The sequence below is a fragment of the Pongo abelii genome, chromosome 2, assembly GCF_028885655.2.
Source record: "Pongo abelii isolate AG06213 chromosome 2, NHGRI_mPonAbe1-v2.0_pri, whole genome shotgun sequence".
NCBI classification, from domain to species: domain Eukaryota; kingdom Metazoa; phylum Chordata; class Mammalia; order Primates; family Hominidae; genus Pongo; species Pongo abelii.
The window spans coordinates 37,046,391-37,062,279 of NC_085928.1; the positions used below are offsets into that span (position 1 = coordinate 37,046,391).

General features: G+C 39.8%; 1 protein-coding gene and 1 long non-coding RNA gene across 2 annotated transcripts in view; one reads left to right on the forward strand and one right to left on the reverse strand.

Moving 5' to 3' along the window:
• The window catches only part of IMPG2 (interphotoreceptor matrix proteoglycan 2), a 98,798-nt gene extending 84,864 nt beyond the window's left edge, over positions 1–13,934 (forward strand). Inside the window, exons 15-19 of the mRNA XM_002813343.6 lie at positions 5,353–5,563; positions 7,184–7,372; positions 8,741–8,951; positions 9,480–9,559; positions 11,368–13,934. Of these exons, the coding sequence (XP_002813389.4) occupies positions 5,353–5,563; positions 7,184–7,372; positions 8,741–8,951; positions 9,480–9,559; positions 11,368–11,380 (704 nt within the window). The 3' untranslated portion in view covers positions 11,381–13,934. The remainder of the gene's footprint in view (positions 1–5,352; positions 5,564–7,183; positions 7,373–8,740; positions 8,952–9,479; positions 9,560–11,367) is intronic.
• LOC134760995 (uncharacterized) overlaps positions 1–15,889 on the reverse strand; it is a 55,570-nt gene that overhangs the window by 10,615 nt on the left and 29,066 nt on the right. The gene's annotated exons all lie outside the window — the stretch shown is intronic.

Below are 15,889 nucleotides of genomic sequence, written 5' to 3' on the forward strand. Positions count from 1 at the left end.
TGGGGAAGTTCTCCTGGATAATATCCTGCAGAGTGTTTTCCAACTTGGTTCCATTCTCCCCATCACTTTCAGGTACACCAATCAAATGTAGGTTTGGTCTTTTCACATAGTCCCATATTTCTCAGAGGCTTTGTTTGTTCCTTTTCATTGTTTTTTTCTCTAACCTTGTCTTCATGCTTTATTTCATTAAGTTGATCTTCAATCTCATATCCTTTCTTCTGCTTGATTGATTCAGCTATTGATACTTGTGTATGCTTCACAAAATTCTCATGCTGTGTTTTTCAGCTCCATCAGGTCATTTATATTCTTCTCTACACTGGTTATTCTAGTTAGCAATTCGTCTAACCTTTTTTCAAGGTTCTTAGCTTCCTTGCATTGGGTTAGAACGTGCTTCTTTAGCTCGCAGGAGTTTGTTATTACCCACCTTCTGAAGCCTACTTCTGTCATTTCATCAAACTCATTCTCCATCCAGTTTTGTTCCCTTGCTGGCAAGGAGTTGTGATCCTTTGTGGGAGAAGAGGCATTCTCATTTTTGGAATTTTCAGCCTTTTTGTGCTGGTTTTTCCTCATCTTCGTGGATTTATTTACCTTTGGTCTTTGATGTTGGTGACCTTTGCATGGAGTTTCTGTGTCTGGACGTCCTTTTTGTTGATGTTGATGCTATTCCTTTCTGTTTGTTAGTTTTCCTTCTAACAGTCAGGCTCCTCTGCTGCAGGTCTGCTGGAGCTTGCTGGAGGTCCACTCCAGACTCTGTTTGCCTGGGTATCACCAACGGAGGCTGCAGAACAGCAAAGATTGCTGCCTGTTCCTTCTTCTGGAAGCTTTGTCCCAGAGGGGCACCCACCAGATGCCAGCCAGAGCTCTCCTGTATGAGGTGTCTGTCAATTCCTGCTGGGAGGTGTCTCCCAGTCAGGAGACATGGGGGTCAGGGACCCACTTGGGAGGCAGTCATCCCTTAGCAGAGCTCGAGTGCTGTGCTGGGAGATCCGCTGCTCTCTTCAGAGCCAGCAGGCAGGAATGTTTAAGTCTGCTGAAACTGCACCTACAGCCGCCCCTTCCCCCAGGTACTCTGTCCCAGGGAGAGGGGAGTTTTATCTCTAAGCCCCTGACTGGGGCTGCTGCCATTCTTTCAGAGATGCCCTGCCCATAGAGGAGGAATCTATAGAGGCAATCTGGGTACAGAGGCTTTGCTGAGCTGTGGTGGGCTCTGCCCAGTTTGAACTTCCGGGCTGCTTTATTTACACTGTGAGGGGAAAACCACCTACTCAAGCCTCAGTAATGGTGGACGGCCCTCTCTGCACCAAACTCGAGTGCCCCAAGTTGACTTCAGTCTGCTGTGCTGGCAGCAAGAATTTCAGACCAGTGGATCTTAGCTTGCTGGGCTCTGTGGGGGTGGGATTTGCTGAGCTAGACCACTTGGCTCCCTAGCTTCAGCCTCCTTTCCAGGGGAGTAAATGGTTCTGTCTTGCTGGCATTCCAGGTGCTACCGGAGTATGAAAAACAAAAACAAGAACAAAACAAACAAACAAAAAACAACTCCTGCAGCTAGCTTGGTGTCTGCGCAAATGGCTGCCCAGTTTTGTGCTTGAAACCCAGGGCCCTGGTGGTATAGGCACCCAAGGGAGTTTCCTGGTCTGTGGGTTGCGAAGACAGTGGGAAAAGCATAGTATCTGGGCTGAATGCACTGTTCCTCATGGCACAGTCCCTCATGGCTTCCCTTGGCTAGGGGAGGGAGTACCCCAACCCCTTGCACTTCCGGGTGAGGTGACGCACCACCCTGCTTTGGCTCACCCTCTGTGGGCTGCATCCACTGTCTAATCAGTCCCAATGAGATAAGCCAGGTACCTCAGTTGGAAATGCAGAAATCACCCACCTTCTTCATTGATCTCGCTGGGAGCTGCAGACTGGAGCTGTTCCTATTTGGCCATCTTGGCAGCCACCACCTTACTTCAGTTTTGTATGTAACTCACATGTCAGCTGCATGCAATGTCATCAAGGTTTATAAGCTCGCCTTTACTTTTAATATTCAAATTAGTTGGCATTAGCCCCACCCCTGTGCAGTATAAAACCTGCATCTATGCTCCCCCAACTCCTCAGTATTTCTGGGCATTGTTAGGGAACTTAAATATCTCTTAATCCTCCCCAGTTCTGAGTTTTCTCTGCTGAATTTTCAATCTCACATGAGTCTTGACTCTTGTGGTGTTAACCTAATGCAAATCACAGTCCTATTTTTGGTCTGCTCAAAGCACCTCTAACATAATGCAGTTGATTCTATCAGGCATTTGCTGATGGTATGAAGGTAATGGAGAAGGCTTTATCTCAGCACGGCAGATGGCTTAAAAATATTAGTTAGGCATAACCATCCTAAAATTCGTCTGCTACCCTCTCAAGGGCATCTCTTACTGGCCAACTTCTTTCCCAGGACCCAGCCAGCTATGATGTTGCTCAGGCCATAAAGCTGTCTTTCCAGACCGTCTTCACATCTTCCTCTACTCTCATTTTTCTGGACCCATCTATCCTTCTTTTAAGCTGCTCCTAGAAAACCAGATTGTAATTAATTCCACAATTTAGATCCCTGTCTCCCATCCTAAATTTACCTCCAACTCTACCTTTGTTTCCCCAATAGAATCATTAAGGCACTTTTCCAAACATACAGTTAGCTACCTGGGCACACTTTCTTAACTAGCACAAAGGAGTGGAAAGAGACTTTGAAACTGCAGTCTTTTATTTACATGATTAAAATATTAGGCTTTGTCTTTCTCCTTGGCCTGGAAGCAAAAAGGCTATATTTTATCTTTTTCCTCTGGCTGTATCTTTTTCCTAATATATAGAAAAGATAGACTCTATTTTTCTCACCTCAGACACATATACCTGCAGAATGGTTACAGAGTTTCAAAATTTTTAAATAGAATCATTTTACTACATGTATTAGTGGTTAAGCATTCCTAATATGAAAATCTGGAATCTGAAATGCTCCAGTCTGAAACTTTTTGAGCACTGACATGATGCTACAAGGGTAAATTTCTTCACTTGGCCTCATGTGATGGGTTGCAGTCAAAACACAGATGCACAACAGTTTATTCAGAGGGCCCAGGGGAAAAAAGACTCTCACACTTCCCTTTGGAGTGATACAGTTTTTCCGTGCACAACATGATGGTGATGCCAAACAACCACAGACTGTCCGCATGGGTGGCTGAAATAGTGACCTCTTTGCTTTCTGGTGGTTCAATATATACACACTTTGTCTTACGCACAAAATTACTTAAAATGTTGTATCAAATTACCTTCAGTCTGTGTATAAGGTGTATATGAAACATAAATGAGTTTTTTGTGTAGACGTGTGTTCCATCCCCAAGATATCTCATTATGTAAAGGCAAATATTCCAAAATCTGAAAAATTTGAAATCCAAACTACTTCTCCTCCCAAGAATTTTAGATAAGGGATATTCAATCTTATATTTTTAGTTAAAGGCCTTCAGATTAAAGTACTTTATGTCAAGATTGGCTAGAGACAAGATTGACTTGACTCTTGCCTAACTTACTTTCACATGCAGTGTCTCAGAAGCTCTTGAACTTCCATTAACAAAGGAGAGCTATGCAGTACCATCTTCCTCACCCCTATGGACACTCCTATCCCTCACTGCTGGGTAAGGATCAGATTATTTTCTGATTACAAAGTCACAAAACGAATACCCGGATAAAGATGTGAAGACTTAGGAAATATACAGTGAAATCTGGCCGTGCAGTTCCCTTGTAGAAATTTCCCACCTGTCAACACATTTGTATGTTTTTCCTGTTATGTGAGCATCTTGGCAGTGGTCCCCTGTATTAGTTTCCTAGGGCTGCTGTAACAAAGTACCACAAACTAGGTGCCTTAAAACAACAGGAATTTATTCTCCCACAGTTCTTGAGGCTAGAAGTCCAAAATCAAAATGTTGGCCAGGCCCTGTTCCCTCTGAAAGACCTAGGGAAGACTCTTTCCTTACCTTTTCCTGGTTTCTGATGTTTACCAGCAATCCCTTGGCATCCCTTAGCTTATAGGTGTATCACTCTAATATCTGCCTTTGTCTACAGATAGCCTTGTTTCCTGTGTGTTTCTGTCGTGTCCAAATTTCCCTCTTCTTATAAGGACACCGATGATTGCATTAGGGCTCATTCTAATCTAGTATGGCCTCTTCTTAACTTGATTACATCTACAAATACTCTGTTTCCAAATAAGGTCATATTCTGAGGTTCTGGATGGACATGAACTTCGGGGGACACTATTCAACTCAGTACATTCCCCCTGTTACCACATGCGGCCAAAGGAGATCAACTTCAGTGATCCTCCAAACTCCAAGGGCACAGACTTGTGCAAAATTGTCTTCAATTTCCAGAGCAGCAAGGGAATCATTGCTTTTCAAAACATTATGTATGTAGATCCTTCCATTATTTTGGAAACCAAGAGACTATGCTATTTCTTTTTATTCCCTATAGCCTTCTAGCTAAACTTTATACTTTTTAATACAGATGAGTCTATGGATCATTTCCACCTATTTTCTCTGTTTTCAATGTCTGTGTCACCATTTGCCCACTTACCATTCACAGATTACCATTGACCAGTGAAGAACATGTGGGAACTGTGGCAGGATGGAAGGCCCATTCATGGTCAATGTCTTATATTTTTTTTGACTGATTACTATCCTAATTAGTTTTTAAAAATAGTCATTTTCCCTCACCCTATCAATGAAAAATTAAGTTATGAAGGCAAAAATATTTTGTTTGAAATGGCCTCAGGAGGTGCAGGGCTGATTTATTTTCCTAACATTGATTTTCACAAATCTTGACTGTTCCTAGGCTGCTCTTACTGGGCTATACCCATCCCTGAGGCTCCTACCAGTTCTCTTCTGAGCTCTCTCTCCCCATTCATGTTCTCAGTATTGTGCAAGGCATGTAGCAGTGTATGTAGAGTGAAGGTCAACTGCAGCAGATTGGGGTTGGTGGAAATGAATGGTCCATGAAAACTGTATTTAATTTGGATCTACAATTACTATTGTGTTTAACTTAGATCTACAATTACATGGCATGGATTTCTAAAGCTTCTACATACTCCCTAGATAAAACATGTTAAGGCTTAGATAGGTCATAGGGTTTTATGATTTGGCTCTGGGTTGCACAAAAATTTGACAAAAGCTTATCAATCTAGGATGAGTGAGAATTTTTGTGGGTGGTATTGGTGGCGATGGTGTACTTTAATGGTTCTGGAAAGGGGTTGTCCCATATACTTTGGGGGAGAACTTTAATGAGGGGCTTTGTATACCTCAATTTCTGTGTTTTGCCTTTTCTTGCATTATTCTTTGTTTAATGTTTTAGGTGATGAAGCCAACCCTTGCAAATTTCAGGCTTGTAATGAATTTTCGGAGTGTCTGGTCAACCCCTGGAGTGGAGAGGCAAAGTGCAGATGCTTCCCTGGATATCTGAGTGTGGAAGAACGGCCCTGTCAGAGTCTCTGTGACCTACAGCCTGACTTCTGCTTGAATGATGGAAAGTGTGACATTATGCCTGGGCACGGGGCCATTTGTAGGTATGTTGTAGTTACAGATTTTGGCTTTAGAGGCTGTAAATATTTCCTCTAAAGAAAAGGGGCCTGCACCTGTAATTTTAGGATACTTATTATAGTAGGCATTATAGAAGTTATATCTAGGCAATAGATGGGAGCCATCTAACTGTCATGTGAGGATGAGTTGTTTAATAGGCCCAAATTTCAATTCAGTAATTTATGCTGTTAGGGAACTGTAAAAAAAAAAATTGTCTAAATATGCCCTATTGGCTGGGTGTGGTGGCTCAAGCCTGTAATCCCAGCACTTTGGGAGGCCGAGGTGGGTGGATCACCTGAAGTCAGGAGATCGAGACCATCCTGGCCAACATGGCGAAACCCCATCTCTACTAAAAATACAAAAATTAGCTGGATGTGGTGGCAGGCACCTGTAATCCCAGCTACTTGGGAGGCTGAGGCAGGAGAATTGCTTGAACCAGGAGGCAGAGGTTGCAGTGAGCTGAGATCGTGCCACTGCACTCCAGCCTGGGCAACAAGATTGAAACTCCGTCTCAAAAAAAGAAAAAGAAAAAAGTCCTACTGAGTACTTGGAGCAGATGGAGATCTTTGTATTATAGTTTTTAATGGTGATGATAAGGAAACTGGCATTCAAATGAGGTTTAGGCATAAGATCACGTTCCTCTATATCTGAAAGTGAAAATGAATTTTATTGTTATATTTGAATTATATTTTTAAAGGTTTTGGGCCCCTCTTATTCCTACTTAGTATTCATTCAAAGATAAAGAAAAACAAGTATTTAAAGTTTTCAAAGTGGTGACAAAAACATTTTTCTTTAAGTACATCTGAGATCCTTTTTCTAAAGGTAGAACCAATGAGAAGATGAGCGGATTCAGTTAGCCCGACTGTCATCTGCGCACTCCCCTTAAACAAAGTCAAACAAATCAACTTTCCAACCACACACAACCAAAGCTGCATGGTTGAAGAGGAGAGGATGCTGAGAACAAGGAGGAGAAACACAAAGTAGAGGAAAGTTTGCAAGGTCAAAATGGGCAAATGTTGGCATAGATGCCAGAAACAGGAAATAAGTAGAAATAATCCAGACTCTTCTATATGAAGAAGCATAAAGTTTATAAGGAGAAAAACAGTCTCTTCATGTCCAGAGAAATTAATATTACCTAGAAAAGCAGTGATTTCCTCTCCCTGTGGCTTTAGGGCTTGAAGTATATCTTTAGCATACTGGAAGGACATGGGGAGTCTGGAGGCCTGGATTCTAGGCCCAGTTCTTTAGCAGACTAATTGTATGGCCTGATGCCAGTCACTTCCCTTCCTAAGCTTGTTTTTTGGTTATCCATAAATAAGGATGTTAAGGAGTAGAATAATTTCCTTAAACATATTTAGCTTTTTTTTTCCTTAAACCTATTCAGTTTTTTTTCAAACAGTCATTGAGGACCTACTAGGTCTGTGCTGGGCTTTATGCACCGCCTTAAATTGTATGATCTTTTAACCTGTCTATTCAACTCTTTATGAAGCTTCACATGGTCAGCATTTATTTCTCTACTTTCCTCTAGTCCCTCAGAAGGTTCTGCTATTAACTGTCAGTGTGAGCAGAGTGATTCAGATATCGGACTTGGTGACTGTTGGTTGCAGGTGCCGGGTGGGTGAGAACTGGTGGTACCGAGGCAAGCACTGTGAGGAATTTGTGTCTGAGCCCGTGATCATAGGCATCACTATTGCCTCCGTGGTTGGACTTCTTGTCATCTTTTCTGCTATCATCTACTTCTTCATCAGGACTCTTCAAGCACACCATGACAGGAGTGAAAGAGAGAGGCCGTTCAGGTAAATAAGGAAAAGAGCTCTCTAATGGAATACAATGTTCCATTTACACATTTATTTAGTACTTACCAGGTGCCAAATATTGGACAAGGAGCTGGGTGGGTGGAAGAGAGCTATGAATTTGAATAAACACATGGTCCTTGTCCTCAAAGGGGTGTCAAATTAAAGAAAAACAGAATTAGTACTAAGAATAAGATGCTAAAGAGCCTAGATGAGGTATAAATAAGTTTTGCCTGGGGAAAAAGTCTTAAAAGTTTTAATGATGGCTGTGGTAATTTGCTGGAGGGAAAGAGTAGACATTTGCTACGTTTGGGCTGGGATGCTTTCTAGCTGGTTGAATGAGCATGAGCAAAGTCAGGGAGGCATGCATGAACTTCAAGGCTCATTGAAGGAAAGGCATGGTTGAGTGTGGCCAGAATGCCTATTTCATGGCCAGAAAGAATTTGGAGAAGCAAAGATGGAGATGAGATAGGAGAGATGAATTTCCCTTCAGGGAGGACCAGATCTGTTACAACTTGCTCCTCTTTGGCTCATACTAGTGATAATAAGCCAGATTTTAAATCTAGGTAAGGGTCTGTCAATAAATGAAATCTCATTCTCTGTTTAGTTGAGTGTTGCTTCATTAATGGGGAAATAAAACCTGGTCCATTTGCTAGACTAAGGATTCAAGGATCATAATCACACATAGTACTTTGCTTCTGTGCGTCTGAAGTCTGTAAGAGCTACAACTTGAGGTCTAGTTTACCTTCCCTCACCATCAACTTGGCTAAGTCCTGGAGCACCTGGGACATACCTCTATCATTGTTATTATACTTCTTATTGTGTCTGACTTTTCATTAGACTGTAACCTCATCCAGGGCAGAGATAAAAGATTATTTGTATCAGCAGTGTGTAGAACAGTCCTATGTGCATAATCAATGCTCGGTAAATATGTGTAGACCTGAGTTGAATTTAATTGAGGCTCTGCTTCCCCTAGACCCTAATATTTATATTTCAGTCAGATTTGCTGCATGGCTACACACTGATTTTCAATGTGTATAACTCTGGGAATGATGAAGCTACAGTTTATGAAGCACCATCTACTGGCAGACATAGTTTCCAACATTTATGAATGCCAGGCACCGTGGCAAATAAGATGAATGAGACATGGAACAAGTCCACAGGGCACTTGCCATGGATGTGAGGAAATCATAATGATAACACTTGACAAATAATTTTTGAGGTTGATCTAGATGTTTTTCACAGTTATGTCCCACCATTTGTGTAAAGTGCACCTGTTTTTCTTCAACATAAATCTCGTCCCAGGTAAATAGTCTTCCACATAGTTGAGCGTCCAAACAAGAGCCTGAATCAATCATATCTTTCTTTCAGTGGCTCCAGCAGGCAGCCTGACAGCCTCTCATCCATTGAGAATGCTGTGAAGTACAACCCCGTGTATGAAAGTCACAGGGCTGGATGTGAGAAGTATGAGGGACCCTATCCTCAGCATCCCTTCTACAGCTCCGCTAGCGGAGACATGGTTGGTGGGCTGAGCAGAGAAGAAATCAGACAGATGTATGAGAGCAGTGAGCTTTCCAGAGAGGTGGGAAACTTTGCATTTATGTTGCTGTACTGTTGCTGTTGCAGCTACTGCTGGTGTGTGTGTGTGTGTGGGGGGGGGGTGGCAGGTAGGGGTGTGTATGAGTGTATGTGTGCATGCACATGGACTTTAAGAAAGTGTAAAAAATATTTAGTAATTGGTTTTTACCTTGTATCTCCTAGTCAGTATGATATGCACAGAGTATTAAATTCTAAGCAGTACCTTATTTCCCACCCAATGGAGCTTTTTTTTTTTTTTTTTTTTTTGTTGCATTATTAACTGGTACTCTCTCCTTCCTCCCTTTCTTCCTTAGAAATATGTCTGATTTAGAGCAGGACATGTAATATCCAGAGTAGTGTATGTAGATCCTTCCATTTCCCTGAAAGTTCACACTCCTGCACTTCTTTCTTATAGCATACTCCTGAATAGCCCAGAATGTAACAATTCCTTATGAAAATTAGAACCCCTTTTAAAAGGCTGTTGAGGTTTTTCTGATGCAATGTGTGGCCTGTTGTTTCTTTTTTGTTCAAGGAAATTCAAGAGAGAATGAGAGTTTTGGAACTGTATGCCAATGATCCTGAGTTTGCAGCTTTTGTGAGAGAGCAACAAGTGTAAGCTTTTGAAACAACCCCCTACCCCGACCTACAGACTTAACAGTTTGCTCTAGAGTAATGTCACACCTGAGTGAGCACATAATTTCCCGTCCATGTGACAGGAGTCTCCGTGATAACCAACATTTGTTGAGTTCTTCAAAGTTTATGCATGTCCAGGCAGATTATCTCATTTCTTCCTTATAAGGGCTTTGTAAATTGAGTGTTTCTTATTTGAGGAAAGGAAATCTTGGAGACATGAAGGGACTTACTTAAGATGACAGTGATAGCCAGTGGCAGAGAAGATTTAAAACTAAGATACTGTCTGTTTTGGACTAGAGACACCTGGACTACACATAGTCTTTTCATATTTTCTCTCTTGTTATCATAGATCTCACTAGTGATCTGATTGATCTGATGCCATAAAATATTTTTCATAGATAGTTCCTTTGAAGAACATTTGAGTAGCCATAAATCCTCACATATTTCAACATATTCTTTCAATTCTATCTCTGTAGATACTTTTCAGTATGCTTTGAATTACAAATCTCATTAAACTGTATCTCTTGCCTCTATCAAGTTTATCTTAATTTTCCCATTTGCTTTTCTCAGGATGCATTTTGGGCAATTGTCTGTAATTTTTTTCTTTGTTCCCACAATCCATAAGTAGACATAGGTTACAAAATAAACTATCTTGAAAAGAGGCGATAATGGGCGTTAGCTGAGAGTATTGGGTAGGATTATAGTTTGGTATTGATAGTTGGTCCTACTGTTGCCTTCGTGGAAGTAACATGGAGGGCCAGATAGGTATCTTCTGGCTTGGCTTTTAGAAGAGAAAAATCAGAGCAATTCATGCATGCTTATAAGAGAAATTAATGAAGGGTCACAATAACACCCATGGCCCTGAGTGGAACCCCTGCCCCTTTACTCAAAATTCTTTTTCTCTGCTAGGTGGCTCCTTTGCTCATGGTTCCTCTGTAAGAGAAGGGACAAACTGATAACTGAGGAAACTGAGAAAGATGCTTTTCTAATTCCATGTGCATGGTAGAAATAACTCTAAAAATCTCTGAACATCTGACTTGGCTCCTAGGAGGTGCTGCCAGTCTTGCTGAATGCAGCCAGAGCAATATCACCAGGCGTCTGCCTTTCAAACCAGAGAATCCATTCATCTCTGCATCTTCAGCCAGCAGATGACCCACAGCTCCATTTCAGTAGTACCCAATAGAAAGAACATGAATGTTTCGACCCTTTAGAAGCCTCTCAAAGCTACCTGACTGAATGTGTTCACTGAATTAAAAATGCATCTTTTCTAGGCTAAGACATCCAAAGGAAGGCTTCAGGAGAGCCTTATGGGAATAGGCAGATTGGCTACATGTTTCTGTTTCTTCTGGTGCACTGTCTAACATTAAAATACACACACAGAGTCTATGAAACAAAGAGGATTTGAACTAGAAGACCCTGTGAGACAAAAGAAAGTCTACACAGGCTCTGTAACCTTAGGAGGTTCACAGAGGGAATAAGACATTGGAAAGATGTCAGGCATGTAATCCAAACAGCATTTTCAGTTTTCGCTTAGTTTCAGAGTTTTCATCTATCAGGTAGCCCAAAACATGTTAATGGATTTGATTCAGGATTAAAGTACCACATGGTCTTTGTAGAGTGGATTAAAAAAATTTTTAGCACAGAACAGAACAACTTTCCTCCAAATAAAGAAGAAAATAGAAAGTATTCATGATTTTAGGAGTATAGCTTAGTGATGTATGACAATAATTGCATATTATTACATTCTTGCTTTTTTTACTGAATTGCTCTTTGTGTTTTCATGGCAGGGAAGAGCTTTAACCAAAACTCCTGTTCTGAAACTGATTAGAAGCCTAGAGAAGACGGAGATTACTTGTTACTTATGTCATATAATTAACCTGGATTTTAAACACTGTTGGAAGAAGAGTTTTCTATGAAAAAATTAAATATAGGGCACACTGGTTTTTTTTCAGCTTAAGTTTTCAGAACGTAGTAAGAGATGTTACCATTTTTATTTCTATAAAGACTGAAAGCTGTGTTTAAATAAATTGAAAACTACATAAACTCTGGAAAGTATTCTACAAGAAAAAGCTGGACCTAGGAGTTAGGGCTGCAGTTGCTGTCTGCTTCTGAATCATTGGGGGTGTCTCCTAAGAACTGTGCCTCGGGTTTCTCAATAGGAAAATAAGGTGAGACTCTTACATGGAGAAGTCTGGCTTAGTAAGGGAATATTTTGGAGCATATTTGTTATTGTTGGGTAGAAGGGGAAACCTTTGAAATAGTCTTAATGGATAGTTTATAATCAGGCATTCATCTAAATAAAATTCTTTTATTGATGAAACTGCTAAAGAAAAAGCAAACTTTTTTTGCTGCAGGATAGAATTAGGGTTGTATTTTTATGCTTCTATCAGTGTTTTGCATTTCCTGAGCATATTAATCAAGACCACATTATTGTTATGTTAACTGTGTTAATATCCTTTTTTTTTTTTTTTAGTTTTCAGGAAGAATGCACATATATACATATATAAAGTTTAGAAGATTCCCATTAATCCAAAGACAAATTTAATCACATGGGCAGGGAGGGAGTGAGTGTCGGGTCAAGACCCCAGTGCTGAGAATATATTTTGTTTCTTGATTGCTGGACTGAGGTTCCCTGATTGCTTCTGAAATCTAAAGATGTCTTGGGCAAATCCTGTCTCTCCTCTAGTTCCTAGTGTATTAATTTGGAAAACAGCACTTAACTACCTCACATAATATAGATTAGCTCATTTTCATTGCTTCTCCTTTGTGTAATACCTCCTGTCTAAATTAACTCCTGCTTATACAAAACGGGGCAAAGCTTCTATTACAATTAAAATATTTTAAACACTGAACAGATAGGAAGTCCATACCTTATATAAATTTTGACAGAAAATGGAAATTTTCCTCTTTCCCCCTAGTGTTTTTTTTTGAATGAGTTGCTTTGGAGGGGGAGAGGAGGAGGCCAAATAATCATCATCATGATATTAAATTGCATATGCAATAGGTTATTATTAATGCAGATACTTTATGCTAGATGTCTTCATGTTTGCCAAAAACAATTCTGAACATTTTGATTTATTTCTGACCAGATATAAATAACCAGTATAAACTGACCATAAGATAAAATACTTGGTTCACTTTTTTTTCTCAACTTGATGACTGCCAATTCTGCTCATTATGAGGACACTGGAAACTAAATATCTGGGCTCAGCGCATGCCACAGTAAAGCTAGTGAAAGCCTTGAAGATGGCCAGGTATTTTGCAAAGTATGTATGGATAACAGGGTGTGTGTGTGTGTGTGTGTGTGTGTGTGTGTGTGTGTGTGTGTGTGTGTGTGTGTGTGTGTGTGCGTGCGCCACGGTGGCTCCCTTATCCTAGTATTTCCTTTCATTCCCTACTCACATAGTGGATCCTCTAACAGTTCAGTATAGGTACACTTTCCACTATTTTATTGACATGTTCTAGTCTTAATATTGGATAATTAGACACTTTCCACTGGGCCCATTTGAAAAGTAATTGATAATTACCTTTAAGACATTTTAAGTGTTAATGATATTTGTCACTACTAAATGCTTAGTTTTATTTATAAAACTTTCAAAGTTTTCTGTTTAAGATTGTAAACTGTTTTCCTGTACTACGTGTTAGATGAAAGTGTATTTTATCACAAATTAACCTTAGAATGCAACTCTTTGAATGTGTGCTTGCTGGAAGAATTCCAGATGGACACAAATCCCTCTAGGGCAGGTCACCATGCGGAACACTTAGGAGAAGCACAAACTGAGCCAAATGAGGGTTGTTGTTTTCCACAAACTAAGCAGTGAAGTGGGAATTTGGGAATTCTGACACACGTCACCATCTCTGATTTCCTTTTGCATGACCTTTTCATGCAAGAGCAAAACACTTAGCTCTTCATGAATGTCTGCTCCACACCAATGAAATGGAAGAGTAAAGGAACCCCTCAACTATCAGGGAATGAACAGGAGGCCTCAGTTGAGGAATACAACTTTTGTCCTACCTTTGCTATAGCTGAACCACCGTTGAAAGGCTGAAGAACAGTTTGCCCAGCAAAGATCCACTCATGTACAAAGCAAAGCACTAAAGGAGCTATTAGTTTGATGGAAAAAACTACCCCTAAAGAGCTTCTTTCTAAAAGACCTTCCTCGAAGGTGATTTAATGGCATGTCATCATTTAAAAGACTTAGGCTGAACTCTCATTTACACTGCACAATTGAGGAATGAAATTTTCTGAGTATTAGAACGTTCTTCTTAACCTAAAAATATAATATTCAACAAGACTATCACCTTATGTGAAAATAATAAAATGCAGTTAGCAATAAAAGTGCATGGTAAATAACCATTTTAAAAATGTTATTATAAAAGGTTGTAAGATACTGTGGTGTTTTACAGATGTAGCCTTTATGATTGAATTACATACACTATCCTTTTCTATGGGTTATGGATAAAGGGGAATTTATTTGATAAATAGGGCTCCATTTTCACCATTGCAATGGTTTAAGGGTGTTTGTTCACATTTATGTGGCCTGAAGTCCCATTTTTATCATTATTATTATTTGAGATGGAGTCTCGCTCTGTCACCCAGACTGGAGTGCAATGGGGTGATCTCAGCTCCCGGCAACCTCTGCCTCCTGGGTTCAAGCGATTCTCGTGCTTCAGCTTCCTGAGTAGCTGGGGTTACAGACACCCACCACCATGCCCAGCTAATTTTTATATTTTTAGTAGAGACGGGGTTTCACCATCACCATGTTGGCCAGCCTGATCTCAAACTCCTGACCTCAGGTGATCCACCTGCGTTGGCCTCCCAAAGTGCTGGGATTACAGGCATGAGCCACCGCACCTGGCCCCATTTAATTTATATAATAAAACAAGTGCAGGCTTTACCTGATTTTATTCTCACCTTCTGTTTTTTCTTCTGCATTATCTGTCACCATGGGTTGGCTCCTTCCCACTTTCTCTTTTTTCTTTTCTTTTTTTTTTTGCCACACTAAGTTGTAATGTGTTTGAATAACTCTGACTTAATATTACCTCTAACAAAAAGCTGGAAACTGCACAAATATTCTTTGTAGGCTCTAAAAGTAGGTTGGCTGAAGTATGATACCTGAACTAATTATTCATTTGTGTGCTTGTTTTATAAGTTTGACTTCCATTTCATGATTTTTTTGGTAGCTTTGTGTTATTTCTGTTTTCAGCAATGGGTACTTTGACATCTTTCTGTCTCTGAATTGAATTTTCATTTTGCAAGGGAAGAGAAGACAACATATTTATTCCATAATGAAAGAGCTAATGAAGTAGAATAACTATTAAATTGAGATGTTTTAGCAAAAAAACAAAAACACAAACCCCAAACGGGTTGTTTTGTTTTATTTTTTTCTAAAACGTTTCTAACAATTCCCAGTAGGAATGGGTGGGGCCAGCCTTCCTCATTTACAATCCAGCTGCAGTGAGTCAAGATCCTAGCTTATTCTCCCAATTGTGTAATAAATGCAGAAAAATGATGTGACGGTCACAATTCTCAAATCCATTGCATTGTATTCCACAAAGGATATCCTGGCGGAAGGTGGAAATGTGGGAGGGTACCATGATGTAAAGAATTGCCTGGAAATTTCCTTGAGTCATGCATTTTGTAAAACCTTACACTACTGCTATGAGTTAATAAGAGACAGGTTAAACCACTCCCCTCAGGATAGTAAGACTGGTTAAAAACACTGCTCTCAGCCCACACAGTTATAGCTACAGCCTAGGTTAAATGATTCTTCATCCTGGTGTTTTTATTCTCATATTTAATTACTTCTTTAAAGATTAAGATTATATATAGAAAAAATAATTGTGGTATCAGAGAATACAGGTATAATTTTTCATATATCAGGACTATGTGATGATACTTAAGCAATAGTGTACATACCGTAATATATGTTTAATATGGAGTATGGATAATGAAGGACTTTTCTTTTTCACCTTGTTTTTAATGACATTTTATCCAGAGTTTGAATCAAATAAATTCATGTTAACTGTACTATTTTATTGAAATGTTCTAGTCTTATTATTGGATAATTAGAAATAAACATTTTAAAGTCTTTATGAATAAATAAGGATGTTTTCCTATGTATACAACTGTACTATTTTCATTAGTAATAAACATCACTTTCAAGAACCTGTCTACATTTGTTTTTGTCAATTAGAAGGAAAATTGTAGCTCTTAGCAACAGTTGAATTGTAATGACCATTTAAAGACACATGCTATGTAAGCACTGTGTGAAAATGAAAATCTTTCTTTGATTTATCTTCGCGAAG